We start from the raw sequence: 23,651 nt of genomic DNA on the forward strand, positions 1-23,651 counted from the left end.
AAAGGTGTTACATTCATACAACACAGCAACAGATCAGTAACAACTGCCAGGTAGGCAACATGCTTGAATTCCACAGACAAAATTTCCAGTGACAGAAGCCAGACACCGTAGATGAATAAAGTACTTCTCTTCCATTACGTTCATCCTGTGATTAATATTTTACCTCTTACGTGTTCCTTGTTCAGTCAGACCCTCTAATCTTTTTTTAAAAAGAATGTTTACAACCTCAGTTAAAGAAGACCGGGTGTCATTTATAAATTCTGAGTACTGTAAGTGCGCCCCACCCATAAAAGCTGGATATTTTAAAATATGGTCTAACATAGACAAATACAGGTAATTAAAATGTAAAAGTACCAGCAGTACACATTGCTGAATATACGACATGTCTACCACCGTAAGCTAATTGATCTCTGAGACTAACTTGGGAAAGTGGGCCGTTTACCTATGGCTGAGGTCCCCAGTCTGAGGCTGGACAGAGCTGCACTCTCTCTTAACCCACCGTGTGCAGCTCAGTCCTGGATCTTGGAATTGTGCATGGACTTTCTGCTTGTAATAAGAGCTATTTTTATATCCTCCTTTGCTGAATGCCCTGATTAACTAGAAGTGGAATTAAGGTGTCTAAAATTACTTTATTTTATTTTTTAAATATATTTTTATTTAAGTACAGTCAGTTTACAATGTTGTGTCAATTCTGGTGCACAGCACAATACGTCAGTCACGTAGGAACATACATACATTCGTTCTCATACTCTTCACCATAGGTTGCTACAAGATACCGAATATGGTTCCCTGTGTTGTACAGTATAAACTTGTTTATCTATTCTAAAATTATTTTAGATGGAGAATTCAAATTCTGGAGAGACTATTAGGACTAAAACTAGAGTTTAGGATCAGCAAAGAAAAAAACTGTCCCTCTATCTGCTTTACTATTTCAGGAAAAAGTAGCAACTAGAGACACTTCTGACACAGAATTGGGGTCAAGGAGCCCCCGGGGCGGAGCAGAGGGGAACTTGTTAGCCATTGAGGGGAATTCCTTAAACGTGTGCATTGAACAGCAGCGGGAGCTCGTCTGTGCCCAGGTGATGCTCTGAGACCGCGCGGACTTTCTCCTGCCACTAGGGGGAGACGTGACTCCACAGCGTAGACGCAGCTCTGCCTTTGGTCCGGCAGGGGGCAGTGCCGGCCACACCGCCGGCCCGAGACAGCGCGGCTCCCGGAGAATCTGCTCCTGACTCCGGGCAGGGTCGCTCCAAAGCCAAGCCGGCTTGGCCCTAAAGCTCCGTCAGGCGCCGGGCTCGACGGCTAGGAGGTGAAAAACTCGGGAGAACGCAGAGAAGGCCCGTTGGCCATCTACACTCTACGTGATTATCGACTCACTTCCCTTGCTCATGAAACTTCTGTTAACTTTTGACAGGTGATTGGGACTGTCTATATTTAGAGTAACCAAAGCCACAGGACACATGAGATGGTTAGGGTTACCCTCCCGGACCTTAGATATTTCCTGACCTTAGTATGTTTTCATATCAGCCTTCTTCATATTGATTTATCTCGGTTCTATCAAGTGCTGAGCATTTTTTTTTAAATGTGGGGGAGAAATGAAAAACAGACCCTTCTAAAACCGTAACACCCCCCCCCCACCTTTTTGTTTCTTGACAACTATAACTGGGGTCAGGGAGGAATCATTGTCCAGCAGAAGGTATGGCGAACTTGGACTCAGAAGACCTGGGTCTGAGACTAGGATCTGAAACCTCATGGGCTGTGAACCACTTACCCTGTTTCCTCCTCTGTGAAACATAAGTGATGAGACACCCTTCTTCCCTCACAGGACTTTTGTCAGCCTCCCGTAACGTCAGGCGCTTGGACATTTTCTGTAAATGGAAGTGTTCTGCACATGTAAGATATTGAAATGCACTTTATAGTTTTGAACTTAAATGCAATGTTTTTGAGGGAAAATGATAAATGTTCATTGTAAGGCACTGCAAACAATACTCAAAAGGACAGAAAGGAAAGTGAGTCCTTCAGAATTCTGCTATCAAGAAAGTGTCACTGTTACTATTTGAACATGGCTTCACACAACTCTGTATGCGCATATCCACTATCAACTAGCATACGTACATAATGTTTCAAAAATTAAATTATATGATACAGTCTAGTATTTAAATGCCTTTTTCCTCCCGCTCGACATTGCATGATAGCTAACATTTACTGGTCTTTAACAATGTGTCAGGCATTGTCTAAGCCTTTTAAGCCAATCCTTCTTTAATATCACAGCAGTGGCATCCAGTATGTACTTTAAAAAAAAATTTTTTTTTAGGGGGGAGGTAATTATTTACTTGTTTGAATGGAGGTCCTGGGGACTGAACCCAAGACGCTGTGCATGCTGAGCAGGCAGTCTACCACTGAGCTGTACCCTCCCCCCTTGGGTATGTACTTTTATTGTAAAGACAGGGAACAGAGGTTCAGAGAGCTAAAATAACAGGCTTTACAATTTCCTGCAATTTTAAGAAATCTTACAACTAACATATTTGCTTCTGCTTATGGCTTTTCCTACTTCTGTTACGATCTCTTTAGCACCCTGCTTGTTAGTAGCCAAAGCAAGAGGGCTGCTTGTTTTAAAATGTCAGTTCTCACACCTACAGGTCTCTGGGGAAGAGACTTAGGAGCTGGAAATTTTTAAACAAGCTCTTCCTGGAGGTTGTTATGTGCATGATCGTGTTTAAGAACCACAACCCCGGTTTAAATTCTTAGGTTGGGATTGCTGGGTCGATGTTGAATTTGAGACATAAGGCCAAACTGCACTCCAGAAATGTCAACCAGTTTACATTCCTACAAATTGTGTGTGACTAATTTAGGCTCTTTGGTTTGGATCTCTCTGTATTCCACAATATTACCTTGTAGATGGCTTCCTAGTTTGTCATCGGGACAGCAACCTACTCATAGGCTATTTAGCGTGCGCGTGCGTGTGAGCTCAAGTTTGAATCTGAGGTTGAGCACTTTTCCTCAAGTGTGTTCATTACTCTGAGGTTCAGGCCCCTGTCTGTGCATTCTGCTCAGTGCCACCGTCTCTTTCTCTCCCATCTCTTTAGCACCTTCCCTCACGTGCCATTCCTTTCTGGTCTCCAAGCCACTATCTTCAGGGCTGTAAAACCTACTTTTCTAAAATTAGAGTGGACAAATGGTATAAACTCTGCATAATTAGTACTTCTAGGTAGAAAACAAACTCTGGTTCTTTCCACAAGAAGTCAGCTATAACCCGCCCTCCACTCACTGTCTGATCTCCCTAATTTATCCTAGTCTTAAGCCAGAGTCCGACTGAATTCCCCCAAAAGTCTCCATCCTACCAACTTCCAGTCTCCCCATGTCAAAACGAAAATCCTCCCTCTTGACTGCGTGAACATCTTTCCTTCCCTGGACCCCAAATTTTATAAAGGAAGATTCTCCTCCTACTAAAGTTCTAAATAAAACTCTTTTTTGAAAACCATCTTCCTCCTACGTAACAAGCTGGATTTCTCTGAATTCCTTCATCCTTGAAGTAAAGAGCTATTTTCTCTCCTAAAGGAGACAGAGAGACTTTTTGGAAAAAAACCAATTCTTCAACAACGAACCTTTAGCAGTTGAGCTACAGACATTTCACAAGTTATACACAGACATCAGCCTGAGAGATCACGTACTGTGAAATATTCAGTAGGAGGGTGAGTCATCGCGGACTTGATATAAAGTTTACATTATTCAGTTATGACAATAATTATTTCTAATTGTCTGTGTCTTTTTTAAAAAAACCTTGCAAATCTCTGCGCAGAGAATAGAGCGATGTAAAGTTAGACAGAGGTAGATTATCTGTATTTCATGTCGCCTAAAAGAATATGAAAGTGTTTTCTCTTTCCATCGCATCTATGCAAGTGACAGCTTGCGATCTAATACAGTTTTCTGAACCAAATCATTTTATAAATTGTTTTGGATCAGAGGATTTTTAGTCCATGAGTGAGAACATGAATGCGAAAGGAAAACGGGTTAATATGAGCAGCACGTTGGTCTGGGATCTGAAAATTTCTCTTCCCTTCTCGGAGCGTTTCTTTCTCCTTGAGGTTGTCTCTATGCGATCCAGAAAAACAGTGATTTGAAATTTCAAATATTCATTGATGATTTCATATTAGACTGAAAAAAATGAAAGGATTGTATTGCTTTGATTTTATAGAGAAGCATTCTGTGCAACAGCGATTCAGAGGAAAAAGCTGTATTCACCTACATTTGGTCTTTCAAGTAATGTATCAGATTTCCTTAAAGTGAGGACACAGACCAACAGGAATGCTAGTAAATTCCTGGGGAATAAACACTGCTCGGCGATTTCTAGCACTGCTGCTTTTATTTTTCAACATTTAGCAAACACCAGTCTGGCTTAATTCTGGCGTGGTCCCAACCTTGTGAACGTGGAATTCAAGCGAGCACAGAATTGCCTCAGAAACACGGCTAAGCCATCTCCATCCCCGTGACATTTTGGACTGAAGATCTGTCAGAACACCTTCCAAACATTAACTGATAAAAATCACAGCCTCTTTCAGGAACTGGTTTCAGAGAAGAAAACCAAAACCTTTTGAGCTATATCCACTTACTGTCTACCCTGAGAAAACAACCCATTGTTCTGCTGCACAAATGACTAATTTGACTAATTTTTTCCCCCTGGCTTGGCAGAATCTTTTATTGAACTGATTGAAATGACCAGATGTTTTGGCGGCTTATGTAGACATAATCTAAGAGACCCAGTAATTGACTAAAGTAAACGTATCAGGATGTGGACTGGCAATAGAACTGGGGATTCTCTGTTCTGTGATGACTTCAAATCCCTTTTTAAAAGGCAGGCTGCTTGTGTAATTGAAATGCATAGACTCTGGCACCATCTCATTCATTTACTTTGGTAATTTATAGCCTGTTTTGATCTGAGCATCCCTGTAATTCTGAAGGAAAAGCTTCAGCATCCAAGCTCTATGAGAATGCTCTGTGAGGCTATCTGCTGAAGGCACGATGAAGTCACTCTCCGCATAAAAGCCCCCAGATGGAAAGACTGGAGCAGAATTTCGTTTCATTCAGATTATCTAGAAAATGATACCTTTGCATTTTTCTTAAGTTTTTGAGTGTTTTCTATGGGAATGCTTAATACCAGAGTTTTCCATGTTATTTTTTGGTTCTCTCTCTCTCTTTTTTTTTTTTTTTTTTTTTTTTTGCCTTGAGCAAACATTTGCTGTGTTCTAATTGCTAATGATGATGAAAATACTCATTATAAATAAGTCACAGAGGTCAACTTTCCTTTAATAAGCCTATCACCAGAAGAAATGTTTCAAATTACGGTTTATTCCTTAGAAAAGGAAGCAGGCTCCATGTCTTTCCACGCCTAAAAGCCTGCTAACCTAGGCTGAGCACAGGACGCAAAGATACAACAAATGTCAGACTTTGGGCTGGAAGACTCAGCTTCATTTTTCTCCCCTCTTCTAAGGTTGAGGATTCCTCTTGACTTTGTTTAGTAAACAGGTTTTCAAATGTCTCTTCTTTTATTTCCCCTCCTTTTTTTCATTCTCCTTTCCTACCCATCTCTTCATTCCAATATTGAAAAAGTAAGTTTACAGAATCTGGGCACAGGCAGGCGTGCAAACACACAACAGCTCCTTTAGACCCAGACAGGTGATTAGCACTTGGATCCAGGAGTTTGTGCAAACTTCCTCTTCCTTAGGGACTTGGAGAGCAGAGACCATTGCGTCCTCTGACTGGCACTCTGCACCCAGTGTTCTCGGTAAATGAGGTTCTGTGCAAGCATCTAACAACAGTCAGGTCAGCAGGTTAGTCATTCAGAGCGCTCCGCAGGCCAGCCCTGTGCCCCTTCATGTGGGCAGAAGGCAGACTGGCTCCACGAGTCTCTCCCTTTGCCGGGTGACACAGGAACCTTCTCGTCCTTGACAATGGCCAACCGACCGCTTGTTCTTTTGAAATCCTGCCTCGCTGGGTAGGTTGCTGGCCGGCCCTGCGTTAGGGAAGATTACTGAGAACTCACATGAAACCTAACCGAGGCCTGCTTGAGGCCGAGGACAGAATAAAAATACTTCATGGGATGAGTTGGCTGTGATGTTACCCGGTGGGGGCAGGATCATGGCATTTTTTTCCTGCAGACACCACCACATGACAACTATAAACGCGCCCGTCTCTTGTGAAGTGTTGTTGGGATGATTGACGCCTGCAGATGTGCTGAGTCCGTGGCCGCAGGTGCCAGATGTTAAGGAGCACTTAGGGACTCTTGGTGGCCAGGGCTGTTTCCTTAAGTTAACAGCAGTCCCTCACTCTGCTGCTAGCTCCTCCCACTCTTTGTATCTCGGTGGTTTCTGGGTTCTGAAAGTGGAGCAAAACCCAACCTCAAACATGCATGAAACAGTAGCGCTCTGATGCTTTTTTTTTTTTAATGCAGTTCCCTTTTGTAATGGCTTTTGATAGCAAATTGCATAATTTATTGAGGTCAAAATAAAGGCAGCGAGAAGACCGGCATTTCATGAGTTAGCGTGGGGCACACCATCCTCCGTGGAGTCCTCCAGCAAACCTGAGCTGGCCATCCTCACGCCGGGTTATGGCTGAAGACCAGAGGGCAGGGAAGTTACTAAGTGATTGGGCTGGGAATGGAAAACAGGTTTGCCTGACTCAAAAGTTCTTTCCACTTACCCCAGACAACCAGGCCATCACTCCATTACAAATTTAAAAGTAGTGGGGTGTAGAGCTCAGTGGTTGCTTGGCATGCACAAGGTCCTGGGTTCAACCCCCAGTACCTCCATCAAATAAATAAAAACAAACAAACAAAACTAATTTCCCCCTTCCAAAACAAACAAACAAACAAAAACACAAACAAAAAATAAAAGAGGTTAAAGTTATTTTAAAAAGAATTTTTAAAAACCCATTCTGTATAAATTTGGGGGTTTGAGATTTGCAAATGTTAACCACTATATAAAAAAAACAGATAAAAAACAAACAAAGCCGTTCTCTAAAAAAAAAAGTGATTCTCCTGTCTTATGACAGCTTTCTCATTAGTAAGGGGTATCATATACCAAAAAAAAAAAAAAAAGCCTAAAGCAGTGATGCTGCAAACATGCATATCTATTTCTATAATATTATGAAAAAGATGGGAGTGATCACATTTTATTTTCCTGTCTGTTATCAGGTGGGATAACTGAGGCACATGGGCAAAAATCAGGCTGTTTAATGTCAGGATGGCACAATTTAAAAAGGTAGGTAATCAGCACAGCAAATCATTTCATTTTTTTAACACATGGTTTTAATCTGTGTACCAAGCTTCTCAAAATTTGCAAACATTTGGATGATTCACCGCAGTGTCACTCTTCACGTAAAGGCTGAGAGCTCTGTAGGTACAGCCATTATCTTTCTTTTTTTTTCCCCCAGTTTAAACTTTTCCTCCAGATATTTTGAGAAAGCAGGACCTATTCAGACATTTCCAAGCCCATCTGTCAAGTGGACTACATTTGTGCCCTCTCTTTAAAAAGATACTCTACAGTGGATGAGAGCAGTTTTTGTAAATTAATATCATCATTAAAAAGAAGCCGGTTTCCTTGTCCCCCTCCTCTGACTTCTTGTGCAAGGCGGCCAGGCTGGGCTCCGAGGGCAGCAGTTTTGGTCTGGCCCTGGGGCCCAGGGGAATATTAACTTACAAGGCTTTCCCTATTTTGCTTTTACATGTCTGAAACTATTTCAAAACTTAGCGACTGAAGTACAGGTTATTAAACACACTCTACTGGAGTGTAAGGAACGCCTTCGCTCCCCTCCCCCCACTTGGAGAAAAGATGTTTGGGAATGAATTTGTGTGCTTTTAAGACTTACACCCTGTCTGCTTAGGGCATCTGCATTGACAGGTAGCCCAAGATGATAAAAGGAGAGTTAAAATGAAGCTGAGTTCACTCATCTGGGGTTAGATCCTGAATGCTGTTTAAATGCCACCCTAGGACGTTTAAGTACCATTCTGTCTCATTACGTGTCATGCGTTTCAGTCGTGTGGAGATACTGGGTGTGAGCTGGAACGGGAAAGAGGATTCTCTGGTTTCTCGTCGTCAGAACCTTTTAACTTTGCCCAGGTGTCCGTGCCCCCTTCTTTCTGGCTGGGCGCTACCCCCAGGAATCAGGTGCCAGATTGGGGTGTGGGGGACTGATCTCCTGAAGCCTCCAGGGGCTGTGAATTTTCATCCCCTTCCATGCCTGCCCGAGCAAGTGCGGCTGGGTGCAGCCGGGTCTTTTCCTCTCCGTGTGTGTTCCTCCCAGTAGAGGGGCAGACGCTGCCTGGTACAGTCACAGGAGACTGGGAAGTGTCTGTGGGTCTCCAGCAGCTGGATAAGGTTTGAGGCTCTTTGGCAGATGTTTGCTGTTCCAGCCACTTCATTAATGTTGGAAACTAAACCCCTGACTGTTCCTCACCAAAGCCCCGCTTCATGACTGACAGCTGGGGTGTGCTTCCTCCCACAGACGCCCTGTGCAGTCTGAGATCAGGAGAGAGGGCGTGAAAAGAGAGAGACATGGGAGCAAAATGGGAATTGGGCTAGATGCTGAAAAACCAAAAGTATAAAGGAAGGAGAGATTCATTTAAGTAGAGAGACAAACTCAGCACAGCTAGGGAAGATCTGGATTCCCACCACGGGCCTGGGTCGTTCACACACACCACATAGGTATCCCAGCTCCGGTGCATTAATTCCTTCATGACACACTTACTGAGAACCTACTATGCCAGGCGCTATGCAGATTCAGCAGGCATTGCCCAGAGGGTGAAAGAAACAATACAGTAAAGGGGCCGCTAAGATAGAGGTAGGGACAGCATTAACAGACTTGGGGAATGGGGACATTTCTCCCAGAGGAGGTGACATTTGAGATGGGCCTTGAATTAGTTTTTCAGGCAGCGAAGGAGGGAGAGGATGGGGTGCAGTGGGCCTTCCCACTGAAGGCAAGAGCTGTGTAAAGGCATGGATTGTGAAAGACCAAACTTGTGAAGTAGGTTTTATGATTATCCTTTGCAAAGAAAAAAACTGAGGCTCAGCTTTGATCATAAGCGACAGAGAACCGGAGGCTGCAGGCTCCAAGGTCGGGATCTCCCTCCGCGGTTGCTGGGGGACTTGGCCCTCTGAGATTTCTTGCCTCTATGGTAGGAACTAGGACAGATGCAAAATCCAAGAAGCTGTTGTTTAACTTGTTATTCAGATATTTAAAACACCGCAGATTTCAAACCAAAAGGCCAGTTGCGGGGGAGTCTGAGCGACTGCGGTGCCTGTGGTTGCGTGGACGCGAGGAGAAGAGAAGGCCGGAGGGCGCGGCGGGTGGAGGCGAGGCCGGTTCCCGCCGGCCGGTGGCTGGGGCTTCGGCGCGGTCCCCGCCTGCGAGCTGCCTGCGGCGGTCCGGGTGGCAGCGCCGCGACTCCGGGGCGCAGGAGTGCGGCTCTAGATCCGGGTCTGAAGAGAGGGAAAGAAGAAAGGAAAGAAAGAAAAAGAGAAACCAGGATGGAAGATGAGGAGAAGGAGAGATGGGGCAGTTCGACCGAGCAGAGGAGGCCGCCAATTGGGCTGGGGAAGGAGAAACCGGCGAAAGAGGAGGGAAAGGGCTAGTGGCGGTGAAAAAGGAACGGGAAGAGCCTGGGGTGGGGGATACATCTAGAGGAGAAAGAGGAAGAGGAAATCTAGAGGAGGAAGAGGCAGGTGGGGCAAGGCCAGGCCTTAACAGCAAACGGGGTGCGCGCATCCCGTGAGGGCCCGACAGTGTCCAAACGGCTAACGCTCAGTCCCTCCCCAGGGTCGCCGGATGCGACGCAGAGACCCAGGGGTCGCTCCCACGCCGCGCCCTCCAATCCACACCTCCCAACACTTAGTTTCCCAGCTATGCCTAGGGCGCTGCACTTTCCAGAGGGAAATGTAACTCCCCAACCTACCATGTCCTCCACGCGAACGCCGCGCCCCTGGGACGGTCCCCGGCTCGTGGCGCAGCGGGTCTTTGCTCTTCTCTCACCCAGGAGGACCTCTCGTTCGTGGCGCCGGGCTGCGCTGCCGGGCTGAGCCCGGAGCTTCCTCGGCCCGGCGCCGGGCGGCGAACAGGCCGTGGGAGCCGCCACCACGGCGGGGGGCGCGCCCAGGCCCAGCGCGGCGACCTCCGGGCCCTGCGGCGGGATGCGCGCCACCACCGGGACACCTGGCCGCAGCTCTCGCGGGAAGAGAATTAGCCCAAAGAGATAAAATGAGAACAAATTAAAACCGCTCTACATGGTAAACGAAAACTATTCTAAATGGAGAGGAGAGGCGAGGAGCCAGGGCGCACGCAAACACCTCGGGAACGAAGTTCCTCAAAGGCGCGTCGCAGACCACGTCTAATGCTTGGCTCTGATTCGGTTTATTACTATTTTCTCTAAGTGCCCAATTATTAGTTCTCCAGGTGGGTCCCTTCTGAGTTGAAACACGGGCCCAGGCGCGCGCGTCCACTTGTGTCCGCGGCGACTCGGGCTCCAGGGCGAGCAGCTCCGCAGCAAGCCTGCGGCGACCTGGGGCGGAAAGATGTCACCAGCCCCAGACTCGGTCTTGGAGAAGGCCATCGCGTCTGCAATTCTCAGTCTCCCTACCGTGCGTTTCCCTTCCCGTCCCGCGCACACGGGTTCCCAGACCAAATCGCGCGAAACCAGCCGCACCTGGCAGTTTCCGCCGACCCGGGGCGCGGGGCAGGACGCGCACTGCGGGACGGTGTCGGCGCCGAGGCTGGGTGGGGGTCTCCTCAACCAAAAATTCCGACTGAAAACGAAAGTTCGTTCAGATACTGACTGGATCAGACTCGGAGGCTACATGTCTAGGAAGCAGAAAATTAAACCACCTTAAAAAAACGTGTCTTCGCGGCCCCTGGACCCCTATGCGTCGTCAGGAGCCTGGGGCACGAAAGCCGTGGTGCCCCAGTATCCGGCGCCAGAAATCGCGACAGGGGTGACTGCCCGAGGGCCGGCCGAACCCAGCAGTCGCGCCGCGCCGGCCCTTTCAGCGATGAAAACAAGTTTATAGACAGACTTAAAGAATAAAAAAGAACACATGCTTTTGTTGATTCCTTTTAAAAAAAAAATCCCCGCTTACTTTTGGAATAAAGGACTGGGCAAGGGTCGACAGTCTGTGATCTCCCGGGGGCCGTAAAGTTCTCCACCTCCGCGCACACGCCGAGTGCCGGAGCGCGCGGGCTGCGAGCGAGGCCGCCGTCCTCGGGAAACGGCCCGCAGGGGTCGACGCGGGGAGGGAGGAAGGCAGCCGGGTCCTCTGAGGGCGCCGGCCCGGGAGGCCGCAGCCTCGGGAGGTTCTGGGAGGACTTGACTTCTTTCTAGCAAGAGACCTGGACGTGCCCGCCCGCCAGGTGCCGGCGGTGGGAGCCGGGCCGGGAGCGCGGCCTGCCCGGTGTCAGGGCGCTGCGGGGGCTCCGCCGGGTCAGCGGCCCGGGAGGGCCTAATAGGCGGGGGCGGCGCGCGCTCCCCGCACGGCGCGCACACACGGGCGCGCACACTCAGCACACACACCTGGAGCTCGTCCCAGGAGGGGGGCGGGGAGGAGAGCCAAAGCGAGAGTCTTAAAATAGGCAGGCAGAGGAGCGCGAGCCACTGAGAGGCGGGAGGAGGCGAGCGAGAGCGGCGGGCACGAGGCGCGCAGGTCCGCGCCGGGGTGGCACAGGCGGGCTGGGCGGGGTGGGCGCCGACGCCCCTCGGCGGCCGACTCTCCGCGCGGCTCCGCCGCCGGCCGTGCAGGAAGCGCGCGCTGATTGACAGCTGCGCCGGCCCCAAAAGGATCGGCGAAGATGCTGCTCCGCGGGTGGGTCTAGACGCGCGACCGGCGCGCCCGGTGCCCGCTCCCCGCCGCGCGCCTCCCGAGCCCCACCGCCTCCCGGCCGCGGAGGAGCCGGGCTGAGGCCCGGGCCGGCGGGCGCTCGCCCCGGCTCACCATGCACTGCCACGCGGAGCTGAGGCTGAGCTCGCCCGGCCAGCTCAAAGCAGCCAGGCGGCGCTACAAGACTTTCATGATCGACGAGATCCTCTCCAAAGAGACCTGCGACTACTTTGAGAAACTTTCCCTCTACTCCGTGTGCCCGTCGCTGGTCGTGCGACCCAAGCCCCTGCACTCCTGTACCGGTAAGACAGGCCGCCGGGGGCGGATGGGTGCGGTAGCTTTGGCGGGGGTGTCGGGCGCGCTACCGCCTCTGTGCTCCCACCCGAGGGCTCGAGGAAGGGCCCCGGGGCCACGCCTGTGCCCTGCAAGGGGTCCAGGCCCGTCCGCGGCCGGCGTTGGCGGCGGCGTCTGCGGCGCGGGGAGGCAGGGCCGGGTGCGGACGGCGCGGTGGGCGATGCCGAGGGCAGGAAGCCCCGCGGCCAGCCGGCCGCCCCGCAGCGCCCGTGCTCCGCGGGCGGGAGAGCCTTCCTCCTCCCCAGCGCCGCTGTGGTTTTCAGTCAGAAAGTTCAAACCCTTGACCTGATTCGGCACCTAAATCATTGTTTCAGGAAGTGGCGTTGCTTCACCACTTTGAGGTGCCTCGTCCAGCCTCCTCGTGTCTCCACTGGGAATTTTACAAGTCAGTCGGTGTCCTGAGGTTCCCAGCAAAACCCTGAATTCACTGAACTTTATTAAAAGAATCTCTTTCTGGGGAAGCAGTCCTGGAATGTCTCGCGTCGCGGCGCAAGCCCAGAGGTCAGCCCAGTTAGTTTTAAGTAACTGAAAAACAGGGCTCACAATAAAAACATTCCTCAAGTCTGGTTTCCCTGCACCACCAGAGCTCCGACCCGTAGTAAAGTTAAAGAGCGCTGAATAAATATATTGAAGAAAGCCGTAGGTTTATGTAGAAAATAAATCCAAAGGTATTTTTTGAAACCTGTGAGTGCATTAAGAGAAACTCCCAGTTTCATAGTGCCCTGGCATTATTAGGATTTAGGTGATCCAAATGTGGGTATAGTCAAAAAAAGAGCAATTTTTATTAAAAAAGTTATTGACTGTACTTTCAACTAAAGGTAAAAATTGAGGATTTCCAAACCAAAAGACCCTTTGGGGTTATGTTTGTTGCATGGGTGGCATGAAGTAAATTAATTTGATTTGGCTTACGTTGAAAAAGTACAGTGAAGAGCTGGCAGTGTTCCTGGAAGATGTTTTGGGACTGTTCGGGCCCAGAGCTGCTAGTCCCCAGAGCTTGCGATACTGTGTGTTCCGTTGGTTCCACTGTTAGTCTCTCTCGGACAATCAGTAAATATGTGTAGAAGTACATTCAGTAAAGTTCTTTTACAACCACGTTGTTCCTACATGTATTTGGTAATGAAATGAATATTATCTCCAGTTGCTTCTTTGTGAACTGGATTTTGTCTGTAACGTGGCGTTAGGCCTGATCGCCCACAGTATGACTTGTAATTTCAAAGCCAAGGAGTATGCAAAACAAGAAACCAGAAGGATGTTCTTGACGTTGATGCCTTTATATGTGTGTGTCTGCCATGCGTTAAGCCTGGGGTGAGTTGTCTACACAGATCTTGGAGAGGGGAGATAGGCTGAATCTTGTTTTGAGCATAAATAATCATTTGCGACAAGAACTCAAGTCCCTTAAAGGAAGAAGAGAGGATCTGCTTTAGTCAGAAAGCCTCTGTGCACCCCGCGAAGGGGGCTCCTAGACAAAGCAGAAGACCTTCTTCTCAACACCTTGCCTGATGCCGGCAAACTTTGTAGTGACCTTGTGCCACACATCGACTTGCAGGCAGCTTTTCCTGGCTTTTAGCAGTCACAGAATTGGATCAGAGAAGAAATCATGCCAGAGAAAGAGTAATAAATAGCCTCAGAAGACAATGATCCAGTCATCAGTCGAGGCTGAGTAGGTTCTGTGTTTTATTGAACCTTGTGTGGGACATAAATCAGAGGAAAATAAAATGATTCATATGTACTTTTGTGAGTGTTGAAAGTGAGCTGCGTGTACTTCATGAACTGAAAGTCTGTGCTTTTGCCGTTCTCTGCCGGCTTGTGGGTGAGGGCGGTACCAGCCCTGGTGCTCTTGCCCTGTCCGCCCCCTCCCCAAGCTTGATTTCTTTAGATTGCTCTTTTGAAAATGTGTTGGGATTTTGCTCTCGTTGAGATTTAAAATATAGAAACTGGGATTTTCCAGTGGAATTAAACTCATAAATACTGGCTACAATCGTCCACACTTTCAGACCATAAGCTTGCAGTGGGGTTTACGATTACAGTTAAAGCCTTACGTGTATTAGATCATGGGAGCCCCATTAGTGACTTCTCAGAGGTTTTGCAAATAACATGCTTTCAAAGCATTTTGGTTGCTTTCAACAGTTACGTTCAGGATCAAGAATCTTAGATTGGATGAACTTGATTAATTTAAAAAACAGCAATATGTTGCTGGCATCCATAACGAAACTACATATGTATATGTATATGTATATATATATATAAATTTTTTTTCTGGATAGACATAAATATTTAGCACTTTCCGTGGAACCAACGCATAAAATGTCCAAATCAAGTGAAAGGTGTGCACTGGAATTAAAGTTAGTGAACTTTCTCACCCTTTGGTTTGCCGTTTTAAGATTTAAATAACTAACAAAAGTGAGTTTCATCAGATAAAATAATGAAAACTAAGATAAAAAAGTGAACCCCCTGCACAATAAGTACATAACACTGTTGTGGAAAAAACAGCTCCAGTGTTTAAAAAGCATCTGCATAATTAAGCAATCCGTGTTTAGATTTAGTAATCCAGATGTCAGGTTATGATACTGATCTCCTCGGGCAGAAGAGCATGTATTCAAGTAAGCTGAGAAATGGAAACATTTTCATCAGGGGGATGATCACGTGACAGTAATTGGTTATTAGACACTCTAACTTTGACGAAATACTCATCTTCCAAAAAATTATTATATGAGCAGGCCCTTTCTTATTAAAATACAGTAATTTTAGTTTTCAGAAGCTCTCTAAATTGATGTGTTTCCCAGTGGATATCCTACGTCACTGAGAAAGGGGATCCTTTTCTTAAAGCCAAACTAAAGGAACAATTGGCATTAAATTTTAAATAAAACTTAAAAAAAAAAAAAACAAACTAAGCCTGAAAAGAGCCTCCATTTGGAAAAATAAAAATTTGTCATTCAGACCATTGACGAGGTGTGAAACACGTTTAGAATTAGTTTATAGCATGTTGGCTATAATTTTATTTTAAAATCTTATAATAGCAATCCTCCTTCAGAATGGAAACATATTGCCGTTCAGAAGGCAGTGATGATCTCTCGTAAACATTGGAACGTTGACAGTGATTGAAAGCCGAAAATGAGGTGCAGTCTATGAGATCATAAATACTATTTAACTCTTGGGTGCGCTGTTTTATTTTTCTGGTTGTGATTAATGTTTCTTGGTGGAAGAGTCACTGGAACTGGCTTCTCAGGACGGAACAGACTGCAGAGATATCCGCACGGGTTACTTTTGAAGGATCTCTCTTTCAGTTTGGTCTTTAGAAACAGGCAGAGTTTCTGAATTTGACGGGCATTTGGAAAACACCAGTAGCTTGCTTCACAAAAACATTGATCCTAAGAGTGTTCATATGAGGATACTGAGAAACCAACCTGCTGTGCATGATTACTTATAACTTACTAAAATTTCTTCTCCTTATAACCTAGAATTACACGAGACTTAAACATGCACGTTTAGGGGGAGGTGAACATGGATATTCGTACGTTTTGCAACCCGTGACCAGTACACGACTTTAGTCATTTCACTAACACCTGTAGTCTGATTCCTTCCCTCTTCTCGGGCAGAAGGATTCTGTTGAATCTTTCTCCGTGACCTCCAGTGGCCAGTCTCATGGAGCTGACTGCTGAATTTTGGAGCTGGAAGGGGTTATAGAGATCAAGACCAACCTCCCCAGGTAGAACACGCTTTCTTTTGTGATGTGCTAGGGTCACGTCAGCGCTTAAATGCAGTTTCAGTCCACACTGCACAGCGCTGCCCTTCTTACTAGGGTGCTCAGAAATCAAGAAGGCTGCCCCAACTCGGTTACACACCCAGGATGAATCCGTGCAGTCACACCCAAGGGACAGTCAACCAGCCAATTAAAAGGGGCATGTGGGAAAGGAGGTGGCTTTGAGAACATTTCATTCTTTGGTGGGTCCAAGCGAAACAAGTTCTTTGGGGTGGTGTCCTTTGGTTCATTTTTATCACAAAAATTGGGTGTCATTCCGGTGAAAAATGAAATGAGGTGTGGACGTGTGTGATGACTTCTATGGGAGTTAGGGAGCCGGCTGCTGATTCACGAGTTGACTCCAGTGATTCTCCAAATCTTAGCTTGGTCTTTTAGTTGGGGACCAAACCCCGTAGGCTTTGAGAACCTGAGAGTCGGGCCCTGGAATGTTAATGGAGAAATATAAACTGGGGGCCTGGGAAAATGAGCATTATCGACAAGCATTTGGGTTTCTGCCAGGGGCAAATAGGCTTTTATTAGCCATTACTCGTAACTGCTTCTCCTGTTCCCATTCTGAGGGCACATAAATTGAGGGGTGCACAGGGTATAGGACTCAGCAGGGTCAGGATGTATTTAGAGCTGAGCTTTTCTGGACTCTTCAGCTGTTGCCCCTTACTCCTTCAGTCTTCTAGCGCCTTTGCTGAGCAGAGGCGCTGGGCTTCCTTCGCGGTCAGTTTTAACTAGTGAGTAGTTTGCCAGCAGTTTCTTCGCTGGTTCTGACGGTTCTAATAGCAGATGGGAAAATGTGCTGAAACTTGGCAAGTTAAAATGCCTTTCCAAAGGTCTGTGATCTTCAGTCCCATTTGATTCAATAACAGTTTAATTCAACACATATTTATGCTTGCTTGGTGGTGGCACCGCCATTACATGTAAGTTTAATCTTAATCTTGACTAATGTATTTGAAACTTTTCTCTGACGCATCTGGAGAACCATTGCCAAGTTCTCTGTCATCCTCCGGAGTCTATGTGGGCAACGTGGAATTCGGATGGGGAGCGTCATGACAGTTTAATCCTTTTCAATCTGGAATTTTCTCTTTGAACTCCACCTAAAGGTATTATCAGCACCCAAACTGCCATATTACCCTCCTTCAGGACCACTCAGTTGAAATGGTATCCGTAGTAAATCTTCTGTGAAACCCGTCTCCTGCAGCTGGGCTCGTGTCGGTTGTGCCTCTGGATCCAAAATAGAACTTGTGATACCAGGGGACAGTGTGAAGTTGCCAGTGGTAACAGACGCCAGGAGTCTAAGTGAAAAGCCTGTTGGGTGTGTACATCCCAGGAATCTGTATGAAGAGCAGGAAGGACAGGACAGTTAAAGTTTGTTTAGATTGTAAAGAGAGATTACAATGAAAAAAGGGAAGGAATAGGGAAAAGAAAGAGTGGGTTTCTTGGAAACTCTTGAAACCACTAGATTGTGCCTTGCAGGTAGCGTGGTGCCCTTCACAATGGCCGGAGGGGCAAACCAAAGGTGGCTTCTGAAACTTCTGTTCATGCACAGATAGTAAATGACTCAAGTTGATTTTACTGGGACACCTGCTGGGTCCCTTGAGGGAAGAGGCCGGGCCCACCCAGCATTTAGCTTTCGCCTCAGAGGACTGAGTCAGTGTTAATGCAGAAGCATTTTCAGGTGCTATTTGGACTTTGTTTTGAGGTCAGGAGGAAGAGGAGCAGAGGTGGAAGTCAGGTCCACGCCACCTGAGGCTCCCCCATTTGTATGAAGTCTGTGATCGTCTGTGGGTGTCACGGGGCCTGCCGGGCCCTGCTCGCACTGGTCCTGTGGCTAACCCAGTGATGAGCTCGTAGCTGGACCGGGTTAGAGGGCTGTGGACCCTAGAGGAGAGGTACAGATCGAAGCCTCATTTTGCATCCACTCTTGGAGATGCTGTTTTCCATTCGGGTCCTGTGGATGCGGGGTTTTTACTGTGGTATCAGAGTGGACCCCACTCACAGCTGATGAGTTGCTTTCTCATCCAGAACTTTCCAAAGCCCATGGGTGCTCACTGGACTGATGGGACCCACCCTGCTGCAGGTGGTACGTTTCTCTTGGAAGGAGCATGACAAAGAGAAAAAAGAGAAGGATTGAGAACATGTGGGCAGAGACTCCCCATATGTGGCGAGGCCCCTCTGCCCCGCCTGGCAGTGTTTCAGCTGCTGTGAGTTTGGAATGGTTGTTCCTCCTTCCAGGGCACAGATGACAGAATGAAAATTGGCGCTAGAACTTATTAATAACAAGGTTTGGGCAAGGACCTTGAACCAGCTCGGTGGTATTAACAAAATAACAAATACTCTGTTTCCAGGAAGGGAGGTTTTGTTTTGTTTTGTTTGTTTATTTTTCAAACCAGAAAACCTTTGCAGACCCTCAGGATTGAATTTATTTTTATTGTAGCTTAATAACAGTTAGAAAAAGAGATGTCTTGTTACAATTAATGCTCTAAATAAAAACACAGTTAATTTTCCATTACAGCGTCTAATTACTTATCATCACCAGGACGTTTTTATATGGCAATTTAACTTCTTGAAAGTGGAAACTTGGCACACATTTAAGGAAGAAAGCAGTGCACCTGGATAGATACCAGACGATGGTCTAATTATATTTGGGCTGGAGTTGACTCTTAACACACGAGTGCTCCGCGGAAGACAGGAGGAGAGTCAACAGGGAAAGTCTCTGGTTTCTTTAGCGCTGGTTGAAACTGAATATGGAGGGAGGTAATCTGCGTGAGAGGTGATGTGCAGGTGCATCTGAAAAGGGCCCTGCCAGCCACTGACGGAGGCCAACGTCAGGACTCCCGCTAGGCCTGGGGGTCAGCTCTATGCTTCCTGATGCACGGGGGGTGTTCGTAAAGATGAGCATGGCCTTTCTCCAGGGAGAGGCCGGACGCAACTGAGTAGAAGCCAAGTTGGGAGGATCTCAGCATGAAACTGAATCTGTTAAGAGTCCAGGCAGAGCTTACGTGATTCATGTTTACTGCATCTCTCTAGCTTACTGCCCACGGTGCCCTTGGGAACACGGTCTTCTGGATATTGGGGATAGATAAGTATTTCCACAGCGTGCCTGCCACCAAGGTGATGTCAGTGCGCGTTTGATCATTATTTAGAAAACACTTCTGTGTGCAGTAGTGACGTGATGGTTGTCCCTTCACTTACTCGAGGGTCACTTACGACCTGTGGTGATCTGCGGCGGTCTTGGGCCTGGTGGCATCTCATCAAGTCATGGCTGTATTTCCACCCCAGGAATACCCAGCAGGTCCCTAACACCGGTTTACCTGCCAGGCTTCCCTCTTCCCAGAATCCCTTTCACCCAGTGACATGACCATTGTTGAAATTCAGGATCATGGTCACTTCACAGACAAGGTCACAGCCTAGACTGAAGGATGTGAAACTTCGATGTTTAGATGAAGCAATACCCAGGAGCATCGACTTTGCACGTTCTCCTGATGGTGGCTTATAAACAGCAGAGTCCTGATACTCTGACTCTGGCGGAGAAAGCGGAGCCGGGAGAGTTGCCGAGAGCTCCTGAGTCCTGAGCTTTTATCCCAAAGGGAGCTATGAAGTGGGGAGAAATGCAAGAAGCACGTACTCTGTACCCCGAACCTTCTTCATACTCATCACAGTAATAGAAATAGTGACTTTCTTTTGAGTGCTCAGCATGTAACAGGCCCTGGACTAGGTGTGTTATGATCGGTTTCCAATTATTTTTTATGAATTCTTCATTTTATTAGTGGAAAGCAGAGAAGTTAAGTAACTTTCCCAAAGTCACAGCGTATATGAAGGTCTTTTACAAAACCACGTGAAGAAAGGCAAGAAGACAGGTTGGCAGTTCACAGAAATGAAGACCTAGGTGTCCCGTGAACGTGAAAGGATGTTCGGCCTCCCCGGTCGTCAGGAAAACACAAGTGAAAATGAGGTACCATCTCATCAGAACCATCAGACAGATAAACTAGAAAGAGTCTGGCTGACAGACTTGGTCGTTTGCTGACGGTGAGAGTGTGGTTTGGTACAGCTGCTCCAGGGAGCAGCCTGGCAACACCTCGAAGCTGCAGAAACACGTGTGCTGCCCGCTCAGCAGCCCCGCCCGTGCTGGTGCCTCGGCCATCCCTGCACGTGTGCAAAGGGCCCTGGGGGAGGGACGCCCGTTTCTGCGCTGCTGATGATAGTGGAAGATCTCTGGCTGTCTAACTGCCCTTCGGAGGGAAAACAATGGAATCATACGTGTTAATTCATGCAGTGAAATTCCGTGCAGTGATGAGTATGAATGAACCAGATCTACTTGTATTAATACTGATAAGATTAAGGAATACAAGGCTGAGGGGAAAAAAAAAGTTGTAGATTGATACTTAACAGTCTAATACCATTTACATAATGCTTGAAAACATGCAGACTAATACTGTGTATTGTTTAGAGAGGCCAGGGCATGGGACTGGGAGGGCTACACATAGATTTTTACTTTTCTGTGTAATAATTTATTTATTAAGGAAGAGAAAAGGCCTAATGTAAGTCAAATTAAGATTTGACAAAGCTTGTTCATGGTTACACAGATGTTTATTTCATTATTCTTTGTATTTTTCTGTATGTTTGATATTTTCTAGAATACAAACATCAAAACAATGGCACAGGAGACCCCACATATCTGTGAGACTTGATCTTGGGGGACTTTTGAGGGCTTGCATAATAGCTTTCTATCGTGAAACAGAAGCTTTTAGCTCCAGAGATTCCTGTGCAGTCTCACAGTGGCGAAAGAAGAACTTAATTAGACACATGTGTCCAGCTCACCCTAAAACCACCACTGCAGCTTCTGAAATTGGCTTTGGATCTCACTCACCTCCCCGACTGGGCGGGGACATCATTTATCACCACGGTAACCGCTCTTCCCCCAAGTAATGCTTTGGCATGTGAATAAACGGGCTCCGCGCTGCGTGCTAGGGCTGGAAGGAATTGCTGGTGAAGTGTGTGTGGTGTTTGTTTTCCCCAAATACACATCGATGATCATGCAAGCAAGACTTGTTAGTTTTAGACTCATAGACATAAAAAGCAAACTTACAGTCACCAGAGGGGAAGAGGGTAGGGAGGGATAAATTGAGAGTTCAAGATTTGCAGATACTAACTACTGTATATAAAATAGATAAACAAGTTTCTTCTGTCTAGCACTGGGAACTATATTCAGTATCTTGCAGTAGCCTATAATGAAAAGGAATATATGCATGTACATGGATGACTGAAACATTATTCTGTGCACCAGAAATTGATACAACATTGTAAACTGACTAGACTTCAATTTAAAAACAAAAACAGAAACAAAAACAAGACCTCAGACCAGATGTGGCCCGAGTGCCAGTTTTCCAGCTCCTGTTCCAGAGCAGAGGCCGCATCCTGCCTGCAGCCTGCTTTTGTAAGTAAAGTTTTATTGGAACACACACATGCACACAGAGTTGTTAGGTTTTTTCCTTTCTTCTTAATGATGTTTAAAGTCACAGTAAATTGCCTTTTTTTTTTTAAAAAGAATTTACTTTTTATTGAAAATAAATGTATAACAGTAAGTAGATGGCTACAATAGCAAAAATGTATAACCCTATGTATGTTTATTTTAATATTTATTTATTTAAGTTGATGTTCGGTCAGTTACAATGTGCCCATCGCTGTGTACAGCAGTGTCCCAGTCATGCATGTACATACACATATTCATTTACACAATTAATTGCCTTTGGTTGCACTTGCTTTTATACCTATCTGCTCATGTGATAAACCAGCCTTGGCTTTTGACCAGTGGTCATTACTGTTGACAGTTTAACTTAAAACATTGTCTAGGGACATCTGTGAATACCAAAGAATCAAAAAATGTTAAAATGTAGCTTCTTAGCAGGGACCAGTCATGTCCATATTGGCATATAAGCTGCCTGAGTTCTTTTTATTTTTCTGTAACCATGATTTGACTTTAAAACTTCGATGTGTGGTGTCAGGGATTGGTAAGAAGGGAGGAGAACCGTTACCGTGGTAACCACACAGCGCGCTGTCTATCAGGGATGGTAAGCGGTGGTCCTGTGCTTTGGAGAGGTTAACCTGGACCACATTACTCTCCAGGGACATCTGTGGTGGCAGGTGCTTTGTTCAGCGTGTCTTAACAGCCAAGACATTCGTCTTTTCTCTGCAAAATACTTCCAGTTGATAAATGTTGCTTTAAGATATTTTAACAAAAGTCTGGCCCTTCGGGAGCACCAACTTTCTGTGTCCCTCCATAGGGAAGGGACTCCTTGGTGTGAATGAAACAGTGTGTGTAGCCAGGAGGCTGCCAAAGCGTTTCCCCCTCCAAGACCACCTCTCTCTGTCTGAGTACACACAGGAACAGGGAAGCAAGAGATTCCCAGCGCTCAGGGCCATGTCCCACCCCAGCCGCCGGTGGCCAGGGTCGCTGTGCTTTCCTGGGTACTGGGCAGGGCGGCTGTGGTCAGCAGGGGCTGACGATCGCTTCTAGAGGCGGGTGGCCGACTTGGACGTGACTGAAGGGCTGGTGGACCTATCAGATTTGCTGCCAGTGAACAGACCTTCAGGAAGGGTGGCAGGAGCGAGGCCCTCTGCATTTTATCTTCCCTGGATGGACACACAGGATGGCCATGGTGACTCAAACAGACTGGAACTTCATTTGTGTCTTTCTCTGTCCCCCTCCTGGGTCCCTCCAGTGAAATCTTAGCCCTCATGAAGTGGGCTGGCCAGGCTCAAGGCTGTGAACAGAGTGAACACCATCGAGAGACATGTTCCAAAGGGCTGCGGCTGTCTGTCCAAGATAAAATCTGGCCGCAAGCCTGCTGCTCTGCAGTCAGCTCACTGGCGACCCGTTTGACAGGTGCACCTTGGATCTTGTCTTTGGAACTACTTGGGAAAGGACAAATGAGGATGTGGGATATTTAGGGCAGCTTTGAACACGTTTCCCTGTGGGAAAGGGACGTATTTTTAATAAAGTTCCACGTCTTTTCTTTTTTCACAACTGAACATTTTATTGAAATGATTGGTGAATCAGCCCAGAGGATGGTTTTCTGGGGAGGATGTTGTTAATTTTGTTATTCCTGGATATTTCAGCAATGCATTATTGCTCTTAGCATGCGAGACAGCTGTGTATCTGGGAAGCACGCTTTCAGCCCTCAGTTCAGAGGAGGCAGAAAGGAATACCCTGGTGGAGGGCTGGTTTTTTTTTTTACTGGGACATTGAGCCTTGGTAGTTAGCACAGTTAGCTGCATACACAGAACATGTGCCACTTTTTAGGGGACTGCAAAATAAAAATAACAACAGTTACAAAGGGTAACGGTGTGCCAGGCACTGGGTGCTTGTCTGCATGAAGTCTTGTAAACTAAATGGAGAGCCTGTCAGAAATGGTTATTATCATCACTGCTTTTCGGGTGAGGAAAGGGAACCTTGGGAGGTTAAGAAAATGGCAACACAGTCACGTGAGGAGGTGGCAGTGTTGACACTGGAACTCAGGTCTGTCTCTTTCCATACAAAGCTCCATCCTCTACATAATCACACGGAGGGGTGTCGATTAGAAGTCAAGTCTGTCTCCTTCCATGGGGGCTCCTTGCTTTATGTAAAGAGAGGTGCAGTGAGTGTGCCAGCTCCCTACGGATTCACGTTGAACCCATTAACTCCTTTACAC

The 23,651-nt window shown here is 46.9% G+C and overlaps 2 protein-coding genes across 3 annotated transcripts in view; one reads left to right on the forward strand and one right to left on the reverse strand.

Annotated features, from left to right (window-relative positions):
* Positions 1 to 7,280: 7,280 nt before the first annotated feature.
* LOC123617660 (uncharacterized) lies at positions 7,281 to 11,975 on the reverse strand. Its single transcript, XM_074356853.1, has 5 exons — positions 11,896 to 11,975; positions 11,124 to 11,849; positions 10,694 to 10,793; positions 9,947 to 10,549; positions 7,281 to 9,473 (listed from the first exon to the last, which is right to left on the reverse strand). The coding sequence occupies exons 1-4, from the start codon at positions 11,973 to 11,975 to the stop codon at positions 10,379 to 10,381; spliced, it is 1,077 nt and encodes a 358-aa protein (XP_074212954.1). The 3' UTR covers positions 7,281 to 9,473; positions 9,947 to 10,378.
* The window catches only part of BARX2 (BARX homeobox 2), a 64,549-nt gene continuing 52,547 nt past the window's right edge, over positions 11,650 to 23,651 (forward strand). Inside the window, exon 1 of one of the 2 annotated variants that reach the window (XM_045518728.2) lies at positions 11,650 to 12,160. In XM_045518728.2, the coding sequence (XP_045374684.2) occupies positions 11,974 to 12,160 (187 nt within the window). In that variant the 5' untranslated portion in view covers positions 11,650 to 11,973. The remainder of the gene's footprint in view (positions 12,161 to 23,651) is intronic. The other variant, XM_010957863.3, reaches the window with a different exon arrangement.

The sequence above is a fragment of the Camelus bactrianus genome, chromosome 33 (assembly GCF_048773025.1).
Source record: "Camelus bactrianus isolate YW-2024 breed Bactrian camel chromosome 33, ASM4877302v1, whole genome shotgun sequence".
Lineage (NCBI taxonomy): Eukaryota > Metazoa > Chordata > Mammalia > Artiodactyla > Camelidae > Camelus > Camelus bactrianus.